Consider the following 23,424-nt stretch of genomic DNA (forward strand, 5'->3'; position numbering starts at 1 on the left):
ACTTCACCTAGCTAGGCTAGGTTGTCTCTCTGCACAGCTGCATCTTGATACATAATTAGTTGAATAAGTGAATTAGCTTTCATTCATAACTCCAAATGCATAGTTTAATTTTCACCTCTCTGTGGGTACTCAGAAAAGGTAGGGTAAGCTAATGTATCTTTTCCAGTATGTTAGTACCTGCCAGGGAGCTTCTGTTTGAGCCACCCACCCAGAAGAAAGGGCATTAGAACTAAGGGCATTTCTTTTCTGAAGAGAAGGACATACTCATGAGCCCATGAGAGGCTGTGCATCTGAGTGCCCTCTCTGGTCACCCACCAACCTCGAGGCATGGCACTGAGGTGGAACTTCAGGGCCATACAGTCTCTGAGCAGAATTCTCATCCTCAGATCCGAGCCTGGGAGACTTGGGTCTTCCAGGAAGGCTGGCTTGCCCCCTCATGATCCTTTCTGGGGCATAGGAACGAGCTTTATCTTGCATTTTGAAAATCCCTCAGTAGGGCAAACACTCCTGATTATGAAGTGCCCTGAAGAGATTTCAGACCCTGTGGGTCATCCTGAGACTCACTGAAGTGGCCTTGTCTGACCTTGTGCATGAGGTGTGAGTGTGGATGCTATCCAAAGCCATGGCTGACAGAACCAAATAAGCATGGGACTCCTATTCCCTGTGCCCTGGACATGTTGAGTTTCTTTGTCCAGAGTCTTTGCTTATTTGGTCTGGCTGAATGCTGAGCTCACCTCTTTCCTTTGCCTCTTGCGCCCATACAGCACAACTGGGTTGATAAATTAAGTATTTGCCAGATGGAAAGGACTAATTTTTCCCGCTATCAGAATCATAGACTGACTTTTTTTTTTTTTTTTTTGCACACATTCCACTGGACACATGCTGCATTCATAATACAGAGCATTGAGACATCATAAAGGTTTCACATCTTTCATGTGATAAATATTTTTACCGTCATGCTCGAGAAATGGATTTTGTTTGAAAATGGCCTATTTCCTTTGATGGCTTCTTTGACATGGATTCAAAGCCTTTCTGGGTCCTGCAGGAGCTGGGGTTTGGGAGGGCTGACATGTTAACTTTTTCGAAGGACAAATCCACTTCTCTTCATTGAAATACAGGCACAGCCGCCAGGGCTGGCAGATTTATGGCTGAGGATGGTAACACAAAGATGTCCGGCGAGCCAACAGCTGCTAGGAGTGATGGGGCACACAGCCCGGGGACCTCCGAAGTCCGGGCACCCAGGAGCCTGTGAGCAGACCAAGCCCCACAACGCCCTAGCTTCTCAGATCCCTCTCCACTGTAAATTGCAATTAAGGATTCAGATGGAGGCTATTTAACCAGAGTGGAGCCCCATAATATTTCTTCTGGAAAGTTTGTTTTTACAAGTGTTCTCTTGTCTTTGAAATGACATATTTTTAATGGTCTTGCTATATGTGGTGAGTGGCCCCTTAGGACTAGAGGAATCTGTTTTCAGGATAGGCCTTGTGGGCTGCTGTGACCTTCTGTGACTCTGTGTGTGTGTGTGTGTGTGTGTGTGTGTGTGTGTGTGTGCGAGCCCACATGTGAGGATACAGCCAGTGATAACTGAGCAAACCAGGAACACTGTCCTCCTCTGGGAGCCTGGTTTAATAATCCCTGGATCTTGTGATTAATATCCTCTCCCTCCACACCTGCAGAGCACCTCTTAGCTTTTTGCTCGCCTGACATATGGGTTCCAGGTGCTTCTGTAGGTCTGGATCCAGGCACCAGCGTTGGTGAGGGGTCTCTGTAGGGGGGTTCACTGGTTTGCCCAAGCCTCAGGCTGTAGGCCTTGGCTGCCTCCAAGGTGCTGGAAATACTTGGTTGTCCAGCAAGTTGCCTTTTCCCGGAGCTATTTGGCAGAATCCTCATGGGTGTTAGAGGGAGCACTGAGCAGGGAATGAGGGCATTCAGGGGTTTTGCCTCCTTTTCCAGTCTAAGAATCAGCTGCTGCCTCTCATTGTGACCTTGGGCAAGTCATTTAACCTCTCTGGACTTGATTTATAAGACAAAAGAGTTGAACTAGAGGTAGAAGTGTTCCCTTGACCATTCTAAGTGGAAGCTTCCAGTTCCTGTGTGAGCTAAAATCTGCCACCTGAAGCACCCTAGAATTTTAAGACTCGAGATCATCTTGTCCCACCCCCCTCGCATTTGCCCAGGAGAAAGCTGAGGTCTAAAGAGAAGGGGGCGGGGCTTGCCCATTCACGGAGGGCATGAGCCACAGAACCAGACCATAAGAAAGCCTGGGATTCCAGTCACCTCTACAGCCCGGTTCTTAGAGAACCGTGGCCCATCCCCCCCCAACCAGCAGCCTCAGCATCCCCTGGGAATCTGTTAGAAATGTACATTTTCAGGTTCTACCCCACACAAACCTGCTGCTTTAGAAAGTCCTAGGGTGGGGGCCCCGTGATGATCTTGTGGTTTAACAAGCCCTGTGGATGTGTCTGATGCTCACTAACATTTGTGAGCCACTGCATTCCAGCACATGGCCTGCTGGTCTAAGACCAGAAGAAAGACTGCAAGCCTGCAGGCTTCTGTGGAGAGCCTGAGACTGGAGAGAAAAGAGTAGAGTAATATTATGGAGGGAGGTATGTGCACTCTTCCCGGCTTCCTTCCCACTGCAGGTTCCCCAAGGCAAGGACCTCTGTGCGACCCATCCCAGAACCTAGGAGGCACAGCTATGCAGGCATCCAGCTGGTTGGGCTGATCCGGGCCATCCTAGCACAAAGATCCCCATTTCCTCCCTGCCGAGCCCAGCTATTCCCATTGCTACAGGAGAAGCATGCCACTTTAACATCATCAGGGTCAGCCAGCTAGTTCATTCCAAGAAATTGATGTGTGGAAACACTGTGTTTTATGTGTGAACAGTGAGGTGTATATTTAGAAGTCCGGGTGCTCGGCTCCAGGCTGTCAACTCTCAGGGAAAAAAAAATGATGGTATGTGCTTCAGAGTTCATTATATCTCCTAGGCAGAATCCTAGGTTTAAAGGGTTGTTTTAAAGTAGCACATAATGGCACCTATAAATCCTGGTTCCTAAGATACACACATTTGTCACTCCTTAAAGTGAGTTTTTCACATGTGCTTTATATGGTTGGCTTGGAGCATAAAGACTCGGACCTTTAATGGAAGCTTTCATTCTGCATAATTTCTAATCATGTCCACTTCCATTTCCATGAGTGTGTGCGCACACGCTGAGCTCCGGCTGCCCCTACCTGCCCGGCCCTCTCAGCGGTGAGCTCAGCCACACCTAGGCCCAGACCCCAGCCTGTGCAGGACGGGCAGGACAGGGCACTAGAGAAGGTATGGGATCTGTCTGGCTGTGGGAGGCCATCATACAGTATCTGGAATGGCCTCCCAGAGTCAGACGAATTCCCGTTCCTTGCCTGACACGTCAGACCAGAGAGAAATAATGGTGCTTCTCCCTAGACCGCCCCCAGATCATTCTGTAGTTCTTTGCTAGGACTTGCCATCTTCCTGAATCCTAGCCCACTTGTCTGGGCTGCCTTCTCCAGCCATTGCCAGCCCCTCCCAACACATGGGGTCTGATTTCTCTATCCCCAGCTTTGCCCAGCGTCCAGTTTGCAGGGACTTGAACATCCCAGACCATAACTGCCTTCTGTCTTTCCCAGCCGGAGCTGAATTAGGCCTCACTCAGCCCCAGCCAGGTGGGCTAGGGTTGTGACCCATGAGGCAGATACCAGGGGCTGAGAGGAGCTAGAGAGGTGTATCAAAGCCAGCTTCCTGGAGGCAGAGGCTCTTGGCCAGCAGACAGAGCCTAGCTGACACCACCCAGCTTACTAGGTGCTAGGCACTGTTCTGAGTGCTTGACACAGATTTATTCCTACTTTCCTCACTACAACCGTATGAAGCAGTATTGTTATCCTCATTTCCAAGTGAGGAAACAGAGGCTCAGAGCAGTTAAGACCCATCCATCCAGTAGATGGGGCAGCCAGGAGCCATGGTGGCTTTGCTACCACTACCCCAGGGTTTGGCAAACTGCAGTCCACAGGCCAAATCTGACCTGCTGCCTGCTTTTATAAACAGTTTTCTTGGAACACAGCTACACCCACTCATTTACGTGGTGCCCAGTGCTGCTTTCTCCCTGCAACAGCAGAGTTGAGTGGTGGAGACTGAGACCACCTGACCTGCAAGCCTAAACTATTTATTGCTGGTCCTTTACAGAAAAAAGTTTGTCAACCCCTGCTTTACATCATATTGCCATCCAGGACTCCCATGAAATTGAAAGCAGATTATTCTGTGCATGTGTCAGTGTGTATTTTCTGGGGAGTGGTCACAGTCTTCATCAGATTCTCAGATGAGAACCACCCCCTCCACACACACACAAACACAATAGACCTGCAACTTTAGGGGGTTTTGAAAGGCAGAATTTGGGGGTAGCCAAATGCCAATTCCTAGTCCAAAGCACAGCAGTGGGAGGCAAGGCCAGTGATCAGGAGCCAGTTGGAAACCAGGATAGTTCAATCAGAGCCAGCGGAGAAGAGACAGAGGCAGAATGGTGATTGCCTCAGTACTTGCCTTGTGCTGTCTGGGGCTGTCCTTTGTTGTTCATTAGCTGGTGTATGAGGGAGGCAGGGCCATGCTGGCTTCAAGGTCAGGGATGACGCCCCTGCACAGCTCATGGCCACCGGCTACCCTCATGTGCACCTGCTCCTTTGGAGAACCTGGCTGTCAGTCCTGCCCTGATAGCACCTGTCATATCCCTGCATGCAGTCTCACTGGAATGTCAGGGGTGAGAGAGCGCTGTGCTGAGGTCAGCGCTAGCACATGGTTGGTGCTCAACAAATGTCAGTTGTCATTCCTTTGCCTCCCGACAACCCTGAGGGCAAAGTATCGGAATCTCCTTTCTATTGATGGCAAAACCCACAATGATGGAGCTCTTATTGGGGTAAGCAGAATAACGACCATCCCCCCGCCAAAAGGTGTGCACGTGACAATCTCTGGAATCTGTGAATCTGTTACCTTACATGGCAGTGGGGAATTGAGGTTGCAGGTGGAATTCAGGTTGTTAATAAGCTGACTTCAAAATAGGGAGTGCATCCTAGATTATCCAAGGGGGTCCAGTGTCATCTCAGAGTCCTTAGAAGTAGAAAGGGGATCAGAAGAGAAAGTCAGGGTGACGCCGTGTGAAAAGGACTGAAGCCACTCATGTTGGCAATGGCCATCAAGTAAGAGGGCCTTGGGCCAAGGAATACAGGCAGCCACTAGAAGCTGGAAAGGATTCAAAGATTCAAGGATCCAAGGAAATGGATTCTCCTTTAGAACATTCAGAAAGGAAAGCAGCCTTGTCAACACCCTGATTTTATCTTAGAGAAAAATCTGTGATCATTTGTTATAGCAGCACTAGCAAACTAATCCGGAATGCAGTTCCTTAGACCACTCAGCCATCCTGACAACAGGAAATGAATCTGCTTACCAGGCATTTGAAGGTTTGCTAAACACTTTACTGACCTTCACCGCCACACTTAATCTTTACAGTGAGCTAGAGGTAGATAACATTATCCCCATTAGACAGATGAGCAAGCTCAGGCTCAGAAAGGTTCAAGAGCTGGATGGAGGTCACCCAGGTAGTCAAGGGCAGAGCTGAGTCCAGAGCCCCTACAGGAAGCCACCCTTGCAGACAGGCCTTGGCCCTGCCTTGTAATGAGGCATTCTGTAGAAGTCTCTCTTTCCCCACAACACCCGTTGGGTGTCAGAGGAAGCTCTCCCAGATTTGCCTTTGCCACGATGAATAAAGTCATTGCGCAGAGGATTTTAATGGTGTCAGACTTGAGACTGTCAGGGCTCCTTTCTTTTGATTAGCTCCAAGCTTTTTCTTGTCAGATTCCACTTCTTTCTCTTAGCAGTTCTGAGGATCCCTGGGAGAGAAAGCCTAATCGTGAGGGCTGCTGGCAAAAGACCTTTAGCTCATGTTCTAATGCACCTCCAGAAGCATGGAAGAGGGGAAATACCTTATGCAGAATACTTTATTTCCTTATTATTAGGACTCTTAGCATATCAAAGGGTGTTTTAAAAAGTCTGAGAATTTTCCCTTGGGAGCCCAAGAAGAGGCACACTGTCTTGGCATTTCAAGGATAAGAAAAGCACCACGATGATGGGCTTAAAGTTCTCCTTTTTCTCCCAAACAAAACCCAAACACTGGGTCCATCTTACAGGAGAGAAAGGGGACCCACAGTGTAGCAGATTTGTCCAGTGTGGGAGTTGAGGGTCGGCTGAGGCCTCCTGCCTCTACTTCCCACAAGCTCTCTGTGCTTCCCTGTGGCTGGGACTGGGCACAGAAGCTGGCTTTGAACCTCAGAGCTGGGTGTTGGAAGGGGAGGGAGGGGAGACAAGTATCCTGGGCTGTGGAGACAGCACAGGGTGTCAGGGTTAAATCCCTCCCTGTGTGGTGAAGCGAATCCGACCTCAGCAGTAGTACCCGGATGGCGGGCCTTGATGGAAACAGCCTGAGCTGCTCTGGCGAGGCCCAAGCACGAGGCTCGTTAGTAGGAATAATGGTGACTTCTCACCAGCGGGAAGCCAGCAGGCAGGAGTTTCCTGAAAGCCGACAAGGGAAGTGCACATTTCTGGATATCCAGTTGCCCTTTTCTTTTTAGCCCCAAATAAAACATGCAGCAACGCATCTCAAGAGTAAAAGAAAATCTTTCTAAAAATCATTGAATTGTACATTTGAGGTGGGTGAATTTTGTGTTCTATAAATTACCCCCCAGTAAAGATGTGAAAATAATGAGTCAATGGAGTGGAAGAAAAGGAAATATCCTTTAAGAATTCTTATCTGGGATAGTGAGCAATGCCCCCTCCATTATTTAATGCTTAGCCTTCATGCTTCCAAAAGCTGACTTCACTGTGATTCTACATAGCAGCTTGACAGGCTGTCCCCATTTCACAGGAGAAGGGGATGGGGCTCGAGGGGCCAGGCTGACGGTCTTGTCCGAGAGAGTGAATAACAGCCCCAGGACTGGGGAGAAGGGGGCCCCAGAACATACCAGGAGGAGGACCAGGAGACAGGTCCATCTGGGTCTGTCCCCTGGAGAGACCTTATACACAGGTTCTGGTGCCCACCGAAGGCAGTCACCTGGGACCCGGGCTTGCCTGTCTGTCCCACTTCCCGCTGCCTCCTCGTCACTGCATTCTGGATCGTATCACTAAACACCCCAAGCTTTGGCTTTGAGCCTGGCCTGAGGGCAGAAACAGAAATAGCAGTGGCTATAGGACTGGCTGCGCAGAAGCAAAGGCCCCCTCCTTACACACCCTCAAAGCCTTCTGAACTCGGCCTGAAATAGGAATGAATGTATAGTAAAGTGAGTAAACCCACAAGAAACAAGAAGGCTCCCCTGCTTTCCTAGAGGTGCCCAAACTGAGGCACCAGAAGCAAAGCTGCCCCTTCCAAAGAGCACATGGCTGAACATGGGCCATGGGCCAGGGGTGCTAAGTGATGGGAGCTGAGTCCCGGGTGCCTCTCTCTGTCCGCTCGGCAGAGCTTGACCTGTACTGCCGCCCAGTCCTGAGGTGGGAGCCCCAAACCACTTTGGCCTCCAGCGGAAACTGTGCAGTGTGTCCCCTTCGATTGCTAGTTTAGGATTCATCCGAAGATCCGAGAGCCGAGATGGTCTTGGGTTCCTGCTCAGGGGGACATCTGGGCCAGAGCCTCTCCTGCAGCTTCTCCAAATTGCTAGCGGCCCCTCACTAACGTGCACAGCAGGAGGCAGCTAAATGGCTCCGCTTCAGAAGATGGGGGTGGCCAGGAATGGGGGCCTGGAGAGGACAGGCAGTCAGAATCGGATGGCCTGGGCAGCATTACAATGTTTATTTCATGCCCAAACCCATTTTCTTGCCGCTCCATTGTGCGGAGCAAAAGCAGCGGGGCAGGCCCTCGTTTGGGCTGCTCACAGAAGCAGCCACTCTCGCGCGGGTGTCCTTCCTGTTTCCAGCATCAGGGGCTGCACGAGCCACAAGAGCCTTGGCAGAGTCTCCAGATGTGCCCTCGTGACTGGCGGGTACACCCGTGCACGACCCTCAGAGCTGCGGCTTTTGTTGCTTTAATTGCTCAAAGCCTCGCAAGCTGCTTTCCTGCCCCATTTCCCTCTTGTCTCTGTGAATTAGCATAGAGGCTGTCAGGACATGTATCTGTAATTCTCCGTTCTCATTAGTGGGCTGCACATGGGGCATATCTGAGACCATAAGGTGGCATTTCCCGATGCCCCAGGTGATCACTGGTAGAACTTTCTGGAAAACAGGTCATGCACAGTGAGAACTGGGCATTCACATGGAGAAACAGATGAGCTGAGTGAAAGGTCTCTGGAAACCCATAATTCATATTCACAGGGGCCCCCTAGGAAGGGTTTGGAGCAAGTGATAGTCAAAACATACTCAACCAGCTAGGGCACAGGCACTAGCCATTTTGCATGAATGCTGGCCACAGTGTGGAGCAAGGTCCTGGGACTGCTGGCCAGACCAGGCATACACCTGTGGTTGCTGGCTGGTGGAGAGACCTGAAACATTCCAAGAAAAGAGCCAGGGTGGCAGGGGTAGCAAGGCCACCTGGAGGGACTCTGGGCAGCAGCTTTTTACCAGCTCTGTGGAAGTATTTCAGTAGTTTAATGCTGCAGTGGACCCGAGCAGACCAACTGAAAGTCTCCCGGGGCCTGAAGTTTCTACAATCTTCAAGCCATTGTGTCTCACTCCCAACATGGAGGTAGGCTAGGGATACGTCTCTGGGCTGCAGTTTCCTCTTATCTATGATGGGGAGGGTAGGCCCTACATCACACAGCCTCTGTGATGGCCTGGCCTCACCACCTGGCAGGGGCAGGACAGTGGAACTGGCGTAAGGTGTACAGGGGCAAAGGGTTTGCGGTAGACACCCTAGATTGGCATGCGGTTTCCCTCTTCATTAGACCTCACATAATGCACTTTGCCCCTCGGCACAGTACCTCTGGTGATGGTTAGTATGTTCGGCTTTGGCATACATGCTTGTAGGTTTATAAGCTATTTCCAAATGTTATGTATGGCCAATCCTGGCCTTTAAGATTTGCAGTTTCCTTTATGGTTCTTCCATACATCCTGCTGTCCCAGGCCTACTGAGGCCCCCAGCAGCTTGGGTTCTTCTTCTCCAGTTTCAGCTGTGGGTAGCCATCTGTCCAGAGGCCCTGAGCCCCACACTGTGCTCTCTCCCACTTCTACATCCTTGTTCCTGTTGGTCCTGCCCTTGGGGTTCCCTTCCCCAGAGAGAGCTTGTGAATCTCACTTGTTCTTCATGTCTAATTCAAGCATTGCCTCCTCTAGGAAGCCTTCCTTGCACACCCCCCTTCCGTCTTCAGTGACCCAGTGGCTGAGCACTGATCACATTTTCTGTACATCTGGCTTTTCCCTAGACTGGCTGCTGCATGGGGATAGGCACCAAGTCTGAGAAGTCTTTATATTTCCAATGCCCAGAAATAGGCCTGGCGTAGCATAAACTTGCTTGGATATTTGTTGATTATCTGATAAGAAGAGTTAACTCCCTCTAGGGCAGAGCTGACAGTGACTCCCAAGGCCTGGCAATGAAAGAGGTGCAGCCTTTATCCCCTCGGGATCAAGCTTACTGACAGCAGTTCCCAGATGCTGGCCAAGGAGAGCATTCTTGGAATGAGCAAGATTGGTTGTTCCCTGGGCCCCAAGGTGGGGGGGGGAGGGTGGCCTACAAAAGGAAAGGCAGGTTCCTCTAAGAGATGTCAAGGAGGAGTAAGTCAGCCCTTTTCCTCAGTGTCAAAAATGTCATGCTTTACACAGACCCATCAAATGTGCCTTTTCTCTTCAAAAGGTGCAGGGATTAGTGACCTTGAGTTTGGTGGCAGGGATTTCTGTAGCAAGCACCTTAGAGACTGAGCCAGGGATGAGGTCAGGAGGAAGGCTGACAGCCACACGTCTACAGGAACTTTGGGGAAGGTTGGGGACACCTGACTTGACGCTCAGGCTCTCTGAAGCTCTTGCGGTTTGGGTCAGACACTCCCCGAAGGCATCTTAGGTTAGTTTCCTGAAGACTCGGTCTTACCACCTCATTGTCCTCTGCACCAGGGTTTCTGTGACTTTGGAGTCTTCATGTGGTCTTTCCAATTCTGAGCTCTTCCAGGTGAGAGCAGAAAGAGGAAGAGGCAAGAAACCGACACAGCTTTCCCTCCCTCCTTCCTTATTTCTCTACTCCCCATGTTTTTGGGGGCAAGTCCTCTGTGCACGGTCCTGTTGTGGATGCTTGGGAGAGATGTCAGGTAATTCCCTGATATAAGAGATTTACCAGAGTCCTGGGACAGGGGTGAGGGCTGTCTACCAATGACCACATTCCTTGGAACTCCCCAAGAGGCTTCTAAGAGCATAATCTCAAATGGCTTTGCATAAGTGAGCTAGGTAGGAAGTTAACTGCACGCAAGTAGAATTTGCTTGCCCTTTACTGGTGTCACACTCCTGCGTGCTGACACAAGACTCCAGTCCCCTTTCAATCCCCTCTGAGGATTTGGGGAGTCCCTGGTGGATAGGGGGCTTACTGACTCCTCTTCTGACCTATTGCTACTGCCCCATTCATTCATTTTCCTGATATTCATTGAGCACCTGTTAGAACAGGCACTGTTCTAAGCACTGGGGGCTCCTCAGAGCAAGTCCCTGACTTCGTGGAGCTCACATTTGAGTCAGGAAAGACAAGCAACTAGTAAGACAAATAGAAAAAGTCCTGTAGTGGGTGTGGAGGAAACACTGAGATTGAATGTTTAGAAAAGGCTTTGCTGAGAAAATGACTTCTGAGTAAAGACGGAAAGGAAGTGAGGGGGGGTTAGTCGTAAGGGTATAGAAGGAAGTGCAAGAGCAAAGGCCCTGAGGTGAGATATGCTGAGTGAGTCTTGCGAGGGGCCGAGTGGCTGGTGTGGCTGGACTAGAGAAGACAGGGGAGCAGTGGTAGGGGGTGAGCTCTGGAGGCTCTCAGGTTTTGATCCCAGGGAGCCTTGTAGGGCCTTGTTAGTGTTAGTTGGGACTCAGCCTTTCATGCCGAGGAGATAGTTGGCCTTTGGAGGGTACTGTGCAGAGAGGGCATATAGCATGGTAGTGTTTCCCCCAGCCTGTGGGTCTGTTCATGCCCTGTAGGGGACTCCCCTCCTGCCCATGCCACAGAGCTCATAGGGCAGGAAGGTGGGAGAATGTCTCCCTGCCTCTGAGTTACACGGGTGCCTATCAGGTCCTATGGGTGGCTGTCTGAGGAAATGGTCTATGTGTTCCCTGTCAGCCCCCTCTCCCTAGGACCCAGACAAGCACCAGCACTGGGCGAGGAATGAACTGGGATTACAGAGTTTGTGCTGTACTCAGAACCCTCTAAACTCTGGCTCTGCCACCAGGCTGAGTTCACTGTGCCCCACTGAGTCTCCGCCTTGAATGAGCTCCCCTTGGGGAGCTCTCAGCTGCCTGGATATATACTTCTTCTGAGTCACCCCTCAGTTGGTCAGGTGTGCCCAAGGAGGTCTAGACCCCAGTAGGAAATGTTATACTCCAGTATAGCCCAAGTCTGCTCCTAAGAGGAACATTCTGGGCTGACAGACAGCCCTTGGTCTGGCCCATCACCAGATGTGTCCAGATGCCCCTGGACCCTGGTCCTAGCCTGGGCACCTCCCTGAAGCCTCCTTGCCCGTCAGAACACCATGTCAAAGATGGTCCTCCTTTGCTGAGGACCATGTAGGACTGTTTTCTTACTGGAGAGATAAAGGAGTTGGGTCTAGGACCAGTTAAGGGCAGGCCACTTGTCAGTGAACATGGAAACGCTTCACCTGGGCCTAGACAGTAACTACATCTTTCAGAGCTGGGGACCTCAGGGCAGGGCCATTTATCTCCCCCATCTGAACTCAAGAGGTGTTGTCAGAAAAGCACCCTAGTGGGGCCATGGGGCTTTGTGGTTCCTTAGTAGCTAACCTTTATGGAGCTAACATTTATCATGTGCCAGGCACTGTGCTAAGCTCCTTACATGGAACATGTCATTGAGTATGCACACGTGTCCTATGAAAAGGTCACTGTTATGATCAATGACACTTTCTGGATGAGGAAACTAAGGTGCAGGTAAGCTAGTCTAGCTGGTAAATGGTAGATCTGGAGTGTCCCCAGGATTCTGACACTGCTCTTTTTTTTTTTTAATTTGAGAGTGAGAGTGGACATAAGTGGGGGAGACAGGTGGTGGCGGGGGGAGAGAGACAGAGAAACAGAGAGAAAGACAGAGAGAGAGAGAGAGAGAAAGAGAGAGAGAATGAATCTTAAATGGGCTCCACGCTCAGCATGGAGCCCAATTTTTAGAGGCTCAATCCTACGATCCTGGGATCATGACCTGAGGTGAAATCAAGAGTCAGACATTCAACCGACTGAGCCACCCAGCAACCAGTACCCTTAACCAGTCTTTGGATGTCTGGTATAAGATGTAGAGCACACATTTTCTCAAGGGACAAGATAGTTGAGAATTTTCGACTTTTTAGGCCACATGGGCTCTGTTGCATGTACTCAACTCTGCCCTTGTAGCTCTAAAGCAGCCGTAGATAATATGTAAGCACATGGATGAGACTGTGTTCCAACAAAGCATTATTAACAGAATAGGTGGTGGGTCAGCTTTGGCCCTCAGACTGTAGTTTGTCATTCGTGATATAGAGGGAAGAAAGTGAGGTTTGGAGGGAGCCAGACCTTCTTCGATGCCCCTGACCAACTGGATGACCTTGGATTGGTCATTTCACCTTTTCATCTTTGGTTTCCTCATGTCGAACGAATAACTAACCCTACAGGCTACTGTTCAACAAACTTATTCTATCTTTTAAAAAGTTTTGGGGCGCCTGGGTGGCTCAGTCGGTTAAGCGGCCGACTTCGGCTCAGGCCATGATCTCACGGTCCGTGAGTTCAACCCCATGTCAGGCTCTGTGCTGACAGCTCAGAGCCTGGAGCCTGTTTCAGATTCTGTGTCTCCCTCTCTCTGACCCTCCCCATTCATGCTCTCTCTCTGTCTCAAAAATAAATAAACGTTAAAAAAAATATTTAAAAAGTTTCATTTATTTATATTTTGAGAGAGAGTGGTGGAAGGGCAGGGGGTGGGGCGGGGGGGGGGTAGGCAGAGAGACTCCCAAGCAGACTCTGCACTGTCAGCTCAGAGCCCGATGCAGGGCTTGAACTCACAAACCATGAGATCATGACCCTAGCTGAAACTAACAGTCAGTTGCTTAACCGACTGAGCCACTCAGGCGCCTCAACTAACTTATTTTAAAATGGTATATTGAGCCCCTTGCAAGAGCTGTGTACCATGCTGGGGGCGCAGCAGGGAATAAGACAGATGTCAGCCTGCCCTCGTGGAGGGCACACCCATGAGCAAGACAGAGATCACCTTGGGTAAAGACATGGACCAGCACGGTGCTTGGCTCTGGGCAGGAATTCAGCGAAGAGGACTTCTTGCTGCTGCCGTGCCCCCCCCCCCCCCCGGCTTATCATTCAAGACCCACTGCTCTCCAGTTCGTTGTGGTTTATACCCATGCCGAGCAAAAAGACAGGGGCGTGTGGTGGAACCGAGGACTTTAGTATGTTTATAATACATTTTTATGCAATGCAGGTCTAATTGTGAATCATAATTTTTTCATTAACTGATCTCATTTTACTTGGTAATATCCATTTAGGTATGTGAGAGCAGTAAAACTCCATTTCTTTTAAATATCATATGATTCAGTTGGCTCACTGATTTAGGTTTTTACTACCCCAACATTCCACATGAACGAGTCTTACATCTTTTTAGGGATGGCGAGGACCTTGACGATCGATCATGTAAACCCTGTGCTTCCCTTCACTTATGCCTCGTAGGGGAGAGAAAGTGGGCCCTGAGTTCTGGCATGGAACTTGCAGTGGCCACCACAAGTACTAAAAACGCTTGCTCTGTCACAGAAATGCACACGCAGTTCGCATTTTACTCCTTATTAGATCCTAATCTGCTTTGGGTACCTGAGTTTCCTTCCGTGTCTTGAAGGAAAATTGGCGTGCCACGTTTGTCTTTGGAACGCATGTGTGTCCCGGCCCATTGCCATGTAGGTGTATGGTGTAGCAGTTAGGAACACCGCCTAGAGAGACAGATTTCTCAGGACTGACCCTCCACTACTTCGCCTCCTTGTGAGTGAATCAGGGCAAGTTTCTCATCCTCCCCAGGCCTCACTTTCATTACCTGTGAAGTCGAAACAATAATAGTTCCCACCAAGCAGGGTGCAATGCGTTGATGTGGCAAAAACATTCACAGCAGAGCCTGACTCATGGAAAGCACTCAGTGGGGACTAGCCATGATGGTTATCCCAGGAGATTCATGTACCTCTGGTTTGGGGTATGTCTGCGCGTTCCCCCCAAGAGGTGGTGATAGTAAGAACTGTGGTCTGCAGCTCTGAGCTCCTCAACCTCGAAGACTCTGCATTCTTAGACCTTCACCTGTGCCCAGCCTGTGCCTTTAAGTTATCTGACATAGGTGTTTCATACACCTACTGGCTTCATACAGATGGCTGAAGCAACATTGGCAAAAGTCCCAAGCCTGCCTGGATGGCTGAGGGGTCATTAGTAAGTATCCCAAGCCTGCCTCTTCTGTCCCCAACCTACTTCTGCTTCCTTCTGTTCTCTGTCTCATTTCCGGACTCCCAGCACCATCTCTCACTTATATCATGTTTATGAGCACGGAGGGCATCGTCCAGTGGGCTTGGCATCTCTGTCCAATTGCTCTGATATCTGACCTTGACTAAATGACCCTTAGAATAAATTCCCAAGTCTTGACCCACCACCTATGTTGTGGAAAGACCTACCTTTTGCCCCCATAAAAGAAAGATTTAAATGCCCTGCCAGGCTCCCCTTGCTATGTGTTATGCTGGTTACCAATTATTGTGTACTTTTTCTGAGACATATGCTAGCCGAAGTGCTGTATATACATTATTGTATGTAATCCTCTCAGATCCTGTGGGGGCGGACATCGGTAGATATTAGTATGCCTGCATTGCAAATGGGGCAGTCGAGGTACAGAGACATTGAGTGTTTGCTTGAGGCCATGTAGCCAGTGAATGGTGCAGTGGGAATTTCTTTGAATCCATATCTGTGTGAATCCAAAGCTTCTGCTCTTATAGGTAATAATGTCCTCTTCATTTTCTTAGAAAGTTCCAGGGAAACCATGAGCTCTCCTTATCCTAGTGTGGGGGCTGCCCCTACAAAGTCTACCAGGGGTCCAATGAGCAGTGCCAACAATACATGGGTGACTGGGGATTTTTTGGGCTGTCCTCTGTGCCAGTGATTCCCTATTTGGTAGGCACAGGCTGGAAGCAGCAGGAGGCAGTCTGGCTGGAGGTCCTTGGAGCCACGTGAATGGTGCTTGGTGGAGCCAGGCAACTCATATCAGACCAGACAGCAGACAGGGAGGTGGGCTGGCAAGAGCTGGAAAGGGGAGCAGAACCTCAGCTGGAGGGCCTGGGTGTGGGGCCAGCCCAGGACCGGCAGGGAGTGGGGATGTAATCTTGGGTAAGAGAAGTGGAAACCCATTTTGAGGGCTAAGGCTAGAATCTCTGGTGGGGAGGCCGACTGGAAAGGAGGGAGTTCTGACTTGAAGCCATGGGGCATCTGGATCACATCCCTCAGCTTTTCGGTAGACCCTGTAGGATGTATTTCTGTATCCCTTGTGCCTAGTGGTTATTGGATGAATGAATGGATGAATGGGTGGATAAATGAGTTTGGGGAAGCATGAAGATTGCAGTCCGTCCTCCCCACAGCTCCCAAATACGGGGATAAGATTGTTGTATGCAAGGTGATGGTGAGGAAGGGAAAGGGGTTGTCATGGCATTTGCAGGGGTGCACTCTGACCCACTGTCTCCTTGTCCCTTCTTTCTCCAGAGGCTCCCGCCAAGCCCGAGGAGGCAGAGGCTGAGCCCTTCACAGACTCCTCTCTGTTTGCACACTGGGGCCAGGAGCTCAGCCCTGAAGGCCGGCGCATGGCCCTGAAGCAGTTCCAGTACTACGGCTACAACGCCTACCTCAGTGACCGTCTGCCCCTCGACCGGCCTCTGCCTGACCTCAGACCCAGTGGGTGAGCAGAGTCAGTGGCTGGGCCCTTTTTGACCTGCCTGTGGGGAGACGGGGTCACCACAGTGCTGGGGATAGAGTCAGGACAGGGCCTTGGGGCTCCTGGGTCCCTCTCCCGCAGGGTCTGTGCCCTCAGCCTCCATTGGCAACTCACTCTCCCCCTCCCTCAGCCTCAGTTTTTCCATCTGCTAAGCAGGGGAAGCTTCTTTCATGAGGCGTTGAGGATTAATAACCTAATTTACTCCCTATGGGCTTTAGAAGCATCCAGTATTCTTGTTAATAAGTCATTTTAACCCAATTAGTTGCATTTTTATGAACAATTATTTTTTTCCTATAAATTACTATTTTAAAGTCTATCCATCTTCCAGGGCTAACAAGTCATTATGCCCGACGCAGAAGTCTGTCTTGACTTCTCTCTTTGTCACAGAAGATGTTCCTTTAAGGTTCAGTTAGAGTTTTTATTACTCCTAATTATTAAAAGTGTGGGCACGTACCACAGCTGAGAAAATCTCATTAACTTTTGTGAGCTTCCCCCCCCCCCATGCCTTCTTTTCCCCTCTTTCTCCTTATTTTTAAAATTTTCTTAAAGTTGCAAACCACAGTGAGCTTGTATCTGGGGTTTTTAGGAAAAATCTTGCTGCTGGGTTTGGAGGCTGTGTTTTTCTAGGGAGGAAAGTTCAGTTCAGTTCCACAGACATTTATTGAGCACCTACTGTGTACTGTATAATTGAGTATGGTTTTTCCCTGGCCCAAGGAGAACCTGATTGGGTTCTAGGGCTGAAAGAGCAGCTGAGGATCTACAAGGGGCTAGAAGAGTATATATTCACATAAAGGATAGTTACTGAGCACTTCTTATGTATCAGCATAGTCTAGGCCCAGGGATAGTGCAGTGAACAAAACAGACAGGAATCCTTGCCCTCACAGAGCTTGCATTTCTAGATGGGCAGGGACACATGATAAAACAGGGGTGCCTGGGTGGCTCTATGGGTTGAGCATCCAAGTCTTGATTTTGGCTCAGGTCATGATTTCATGGTTGTGGGATTGAGCCCCAGCATGGATCCTACTTGAGAGTCTCTACCTCTGCCCCTCTCCCCTGTTTGTTCATTCTCTCTCTCTCTCTCAAATAAAATAAAATAAAATAAAATAAAATAAAATAAAATTTTTTTAAAGTAAAATATGTACCATGTTAGATGGTAGCAAATGTCATGAAGAAATAGAAAGTTGAAGACAGAGATAGAGATTTCCTGGAATAGAAGGAGGTGTTGAGTTTTTAGTGAGGTGGAGAGAAAGACTTCACTAACAAGGTGACATGTGAGCAAACATCCAGAAGAGATGAGGAAGCAAGCCATGCGGATACCTGGGCAAAAACTTTCTAGGTAGAGCAAGTGCAAAGGTCCTGAGGTAGGAGAAGTGTGCTTGACATGTTTGAAAAAGAAAAAAGAGGCCCATGTGGCTGGACCAGAGCAAGCATGAAGGCAGTAGTTGGAGATGAGGGCAGAGGGGCAACAGGAAGCAGATCAAGTAGGTTAGTGGTTCTCAAACTTGGCTACACATTCAACTCATAGGGAGCTTTAAATAATCTTGATGGGGCACCTGGGTGGCTCAGTTTTGGTTAAGCATCTGACTTTGGCTCAGGTCATGATCTTGTAGTTTGTGAGTTTGAGCCCCGCATTGGGCTCTGTGCTGACAGCTCAGAGCCTGGAGCCTGCTTCGGAATCTGTGTCTCCCCCTCTCTCTGTCCCTCCCATGCTCATGCTGTCTCTCTCTCTGACTCTTAATAATAAGTAAACGTTAAAATAACTAACTAACTAACTAACTAAATAAATAAATAAATAAATAAATAATCTTGATGCCAAGGCCACACCCTAGACCAGTTAAAGAGTTTCCAGAAGTGACACTCTATCTGTATTGCTTAGAACTTTCATGTGATTCCAGTATACAGCCCAGGCTGAGAATTGCCAGGGAAGGGCTTTGCAGGCTGCTGCAAGGGGTGTACCTTTCACTCTGTGAGATGGGGATCCAAGGGCTTGAGCAGACTAGTAATATGCTCTGATTGTCATTTTTAAAGGCCCCTGTGGCTGCTGTGCTGAGAACAGACTGAAAGGGCCAGGGAGAAAGCAGGGAGTCCAGTTAGGATGCTTCTGCATAGCCAGATGCGATGGTGGCTTGGACCATGATGGCAGTGGGCAGGTGTTGGGATGGGGTTGGATTCTGGGAATATCCTGAAGGTGATTTTATCTCCGTGCCACAAGGTCTCAGCCCTCCAGGAGTGCTGCAGGCACCATGCCTGGGGCTGCAGAGAAGTAGGTCTGATGTGGGCAGAACCTAGACGCTCTGGAAGAAGAGTCCTCAAGAGGAGTCGGGGCCCCAGGACTTCTGCAGGGGCCTTGGCCTTGATCTTGGCAGCACAGGAGCTGCAGACTTTTTGCAGCCAGCTCTGATGCAAAACTCAGGCCTAGCTCAATGCAGGTTTGTTCCATGTTAAAAAGGAAATCAGAAGGAAGCTAAGGAAGGAAAGGGTAGATCTTACAGACTGCAACATGACCATAACAATTAACGGTATTTACATAGGACTCCACTTGTTGAGAATGTCCTTCCCTGTTGGACCATGCCAACCTGAAGTGGATGGAGGTAGGGAAAGAACTGGCATATTCTTCCCATTCAGGGTTGAGGAAACTGAGGAACAGAAAGTGTAATGAGTGTTATGTCTGAGGTCACACAGTTGGATAAGTAGTTGAGCCAAAACTGTGTATCCGGATGCCTAATCCTGGTCTTTGATGGTAGCCCGCAGCTGTCTTGTTAAGAGCCAACCGATGCCGGAGCCCCTAACCCTTCATTGAGAGAGGTGCCCTGTTGCTGTTCCTTCCTATTTCCATGGGAGAGAAACAGGAAGTTGGGGGGGGGGGGGATGGACAGAGGTCACATGGCCATCCCTTGCAAGCATGCTCTGGAAGAGTCACGTTTTGGGGGCCAGTCCAGCCTGGATTTCCGGACTTTGCTGAGAAAGGATCTTTGAAGGACTCCAGGTGGGCAGAATTCTGAGCCATTGGAAAGGAGCAATAGTCCCAACAGAAAGACCTTCCCTCTGCACAAAGCTACAGTTTATGGAGTTTCCACACGTCCCCTGTTGGGCACGGTGACTCTTTATAGAGGAAAAATGGAATCCCTGATAAAAGGTAGCGCTGAGCCTTCTGAGTGCGCCCCCAGCAGTCCTCTCTGCAGTGGCTTTAAGAATGCAGTTCCTCTTGGGGCGCCTGGGTGGCGCAGTCGGTTAAGCGTCCGACTTCAGCCAGGTCATGATCTCGCGGTCCGTGAGTTCGAGCCCTGCCTCAGGCTCTGGGCTGATGGCTCGGAGCCTGGAGCCTGTTTCCGATTCTGTGTCTCCCTCTCTCTCTGCCCCTCCCCCGTTCATGCTCTGTCTCTCTCTGTCCCAAAAATAAAATAAAAAAAAAACGTTGAAAAAAAAAATTAAAAAAAATAAAAATAAAAAAAAAGAATGCAGTTCCTCTTTATGCATCTGCTTGGAGGGGCTCTATCAGAGCCCGTGCCAGACACATGCCAAAGACCCAAGAGCTGTCGGGGGACCACTCAAAACAAGGGTGTGCTTAGGTAAAAGTGCCCCTCTTTGTCTGTTAACTTCCCTAAAACCATTCCTGCCTTGTAACAAGGTCATCGCTTAGCTTATCCTGTTTAACTCCGTTTGGAAACATTTGTTTCACTGTCTTTACTATCATCCTATTTCAAATTACATTGGCAAACATTTATATAGCTTGAGCCATGTTTGCAGGGATGCGTCTGGCACTTTTATTTATGTTAACTGTTTGACTCCTCGCAGTAACCTTCTGGAGTAGGTACTTGTCCAGGAAGCACACGGTGTTCTTTGCTCTCCTGCTCACGATACTTCTGACACCAGATGTGTCGGGTTTTTCCACACCAGCTGATTCTGTGACAGCAGCTGGAGGCCCTACAATTCCATCCCGTTCTGGCACTATCTACCTCCGGTAGTCAGTCCTACAGGTTATGGGCTCAGTCCCATGACGCTGCCCTCACTTCAGAGGCCAATCACAAGTGTCAGGTTATCACCTGTGCCTCTGAATGACTGGCTATAAAGTGAGGTTCTCATGACCCATCCTTGAATTCAGGAACTTGCCTGCAATTACACAGAACTCAGGGAAGTACTTACATGTAATGGTTGATTGTGAATCATATAATACAGGATATGGATGAACTGTCTGATGAGGAGGTATATAGAGTGGGGCCTGGGAGGGTCCCCGGCACAGGAGCTTCTGTACCTGTGGGCTTGGGGTGCATCATCCTCCTGGAATGTGGATATGTTCACCAACCTGGAAGCTCTCTGAAACCCATACTTTATGAGGCTTCATCTTGCAGGCATGATCGATTATTAACTCATTTTCCAGCACATCTTCTCTCTTCAGAGGATTGTGTGGGGAGGTTAGACTGAAAGTTTCAAACTTCTAATTATGGTTTGGTCTTTCTGGTGACCAGCTCTCATTCGGGGCCCATCAAGAGTCACCTCATTAGATCAAAAGATGCTTCTATTGACAAACCGTAAGAGACTCTTAAATACAGGGAACAAACTGAGGGTGGATGGGGGGGAGGGTGGGGATGAGGGGAAAATGGGTGATGGGCATTGAGGAGGGCACTTGTTGGGATAAGCACTGGGTGTTGTATGTAAGTGATGAACCACGGGAATGTACCCCAAAAACCAAGAGCACACTTTACAGACTGTATGTTAGCCAATTTGACAATAAATTACATTAAAAAAAAAAAAAAGATGCTCTTATCACCCAGGAAACTCCAAGGGATTTAGGAGCTCTGTCAGATATCACTTTCAGTCAGGAAATGACAAAGTGTTTAGGATCTCCATGTCAGGAACTGAGCTCAAAGACCAAATATTAGCAGAAACCAGGGGTAGAGACCAATATATATATTTCTTATTATTTGACAGTATTATTATTAGTTTCCATTTTACCGAAGAGGAAACTGAGGCATGAAGAGATAAAATCTGCTCGTGGTCACTAGTGTTAGGGCTGGGGACCGAACCCAGGGTTTGTGTTTGTAACTGCCACCAGACTTACCGCCTTGAGGTGTCAACCTGTGACATTCTCTTGGGAGTGAGGACTGCTTTAAAGTATGTAGCACTGGGCTGATCAGTTCGTCTGAGTCAGGAAAGTCTTCTCTAAGTTTTGGAAAATCTGTTTTGGTGAGCATACAATCTATCATCAAGGTAGAGAACGATGCCGTTGTTACAGGTAATGTTGGGATTGGAGGTAGGGTGGGTGGGGCAGCGGCAGCATCTGGAGAGGAAGCACCATGCTAGGGACAGTCTCCAGAAGAATCAGGCCAGGTGGGTGTTGCTTCATTCTCAGTGCCTTTGTCCCCTCCTCCTGTTTGCCCGTGGGGACTTCTGCCCCTGGAGGTGTGCTTGGATTTCACACTCTGCTCTTTGTCCTTCCTCTTGGGTTTGCTCTTCTAAGTCCTAACCCTGACGTTATGCTTGGCTTCACTCCTGGACCAGAAAGTGGGTATTCCGAATCCTGCCCCACCCACTCTTCCATCATCTCTGGCTGGTCCCTTATTTTGTCTCCTTTCTTGGTGCTGCAAGAGGTAATCTGACCCATTTTCCATCTGGCTAAAAGGACCATACTATACTCAGTGCCTTATACACAGCAGAAGGAACAAAGTCCAGTCAGCGTGTTGCTAGGCTTTATTAATGTATTCATCCAACAAACGTTTATTGAGCTCCAAGTGTGTGCCAGGTACCCAGTAAAGCATCAGACAGAAACCTCAAGGAGCTAACACTGTAGCGGGAATCCAGATGGAAGGTGGTAGGAGAGCAGGACAGGTGATCAGAAAGGTTGCTGACCATCTCCTGGCCTCCCTGAAGAGGAGTCATTCCTACACGTTTGTAGTAAGTCAGGGGCTGGACTTGATGGCCCACGGAAGCCCTGTTCTTCTGTGTAGCAGGGAGGCAGGACCCAGAGAAGCATCTGCAAGGAGCTTCCCTTTAGGATCTGTGATGGCCCTCCCCTGGAAAAGGAAGGGAATGGGAACCGGAAGTGTGGCAGTTTTGTTAGTCTCATCTGGGCAGAGGAAGGATGATTTTCCTCTGGGCTCCAGGACAGTTGGCTTTGAGGGAAATCGAAATACCATTCATTCTGTCTTCATTGTTGTAACAAGAGCAGAGTAGGCCCTTGGCCATCCAGGTAAGAAGACCCAGGAGAGACAGGGCCTTGGCATCCTCCTCTGGTGGTCCTCCTAGACCTCACCCCGTGAGGGTCCTTTGCCGGATCTGGGCAGGGCTATGCCTTCTTGCTTTCTGGGTTGGAGAGACACCCAGGCCTCAGGATTGAAGGGAAGAAAGGCTGCATCCCACCCAGGCTGGACTTTGCCCCATCCCTCACATCCCCAGAGGCAAGCTCCAAACGTTCCTCTGGCTTTCTCTGTATGCTCCTGCCCCCCAGTGCTCACCCTCCTCCTCTTTGTCTATAGGCCCTAAAATAACCTATGAGGGGCAAAAAGAGAGAAGGGAAAAAACAAGTCTTATTGGGGTGTGGACTACATAAGAATATGCATTTGTCAAAACTCATCAAGTTCACTTAAGATCTGTGAATTTTGCTGCATGTAGATGAAGTATCAATTTTTTGGAAAATGAGGGTATAAGAAAGAGCTCAGGGAAGTCCTTGCCTGAGGGCTGGAGGGGATGGAGGTGGCATTTTTGGGGAGCCACTGAGAAGATGGGTTGTGATTGTGGGGAAGGAGGATCATGGGGGTTGGAGCCACTGGCCAGCTCAGGGCAGGAAAGTAAGGGCGGGCCCCCACCCCAGTGACAGCGGGTCAAGCAGGTGGAATATGGGAGCCCATAGTTCCAAAACGATAGGGGCACATCTCATCCTTTTATGCAGGCAGTGGTTGTTATTTCTGAACAGGAGCCAGGAAAGTGTAAGGGATGAGTACCTGATCTGGTGGGCATGTGGATGTGGGCAAGAGAGGGGGAGCTCTGGGTGAAAGGTTCAAGGCTTGAAGTTGCCATGGCAACCCTATGGCCTACCTCCAAGGTAGTTCAAGGCAGAGCCTCTGGCAGGTACTGCTTCTGGCCTCTTGCTGGTTGATTGTCAGAGACTCCTGAGTCTATCAGTGATGATGTCACCCTTCTCTCCAATGTCCCCCTAGGTCTTAGTCCCTCCCTCCCAGGAATAGTGTGGACTGACTTTTGGGTTGACTGGTGGGCTCAAGCTTGAGGCCAAGGCACGAGGGGATGATTAAAGGGAATTAAGACTATTTTCTGCAACCCCAGGAGG

General features: G+C 49.4%; 1 protein-coding gene across 1 annotated transcript in view; it reads left to right on the forward strand.

Annotated features, from left to right (window-relative positions):
* Positions 1 to 23,424, forward strand: part of GALNT18 (polypeptide N-acetylgalactosaminyltransferase 18) — a 351,293-nt gene that overhangs the window by 158,911 nt on the left and 168,958 nt on the right. The window contains exon 2 of the mRNA XM_049649955.1: positions 15,914 to 16,106. Within this exon, the coding sequence (XP_049505912.1) occupies positions 15,914 to 16,106 (193 nt within the window). The remainder of the gene's footprint in view (positions 1 to 15,913; positions 16,107 to 23,424) is intronic.

Source organism: Panthera uncia, chromosome D1 (assembly GCF_023721935.1).
Source record: "Panthera uncia isolate 11264 chromosome D1, Puncia_PCG_1.0, whole genome shotgun sequence".
NCBI lineage: Eukaryota > Metazoa > Chordata > Mammalia > Carnivora > Felidae > Panthera > Panthera uncia.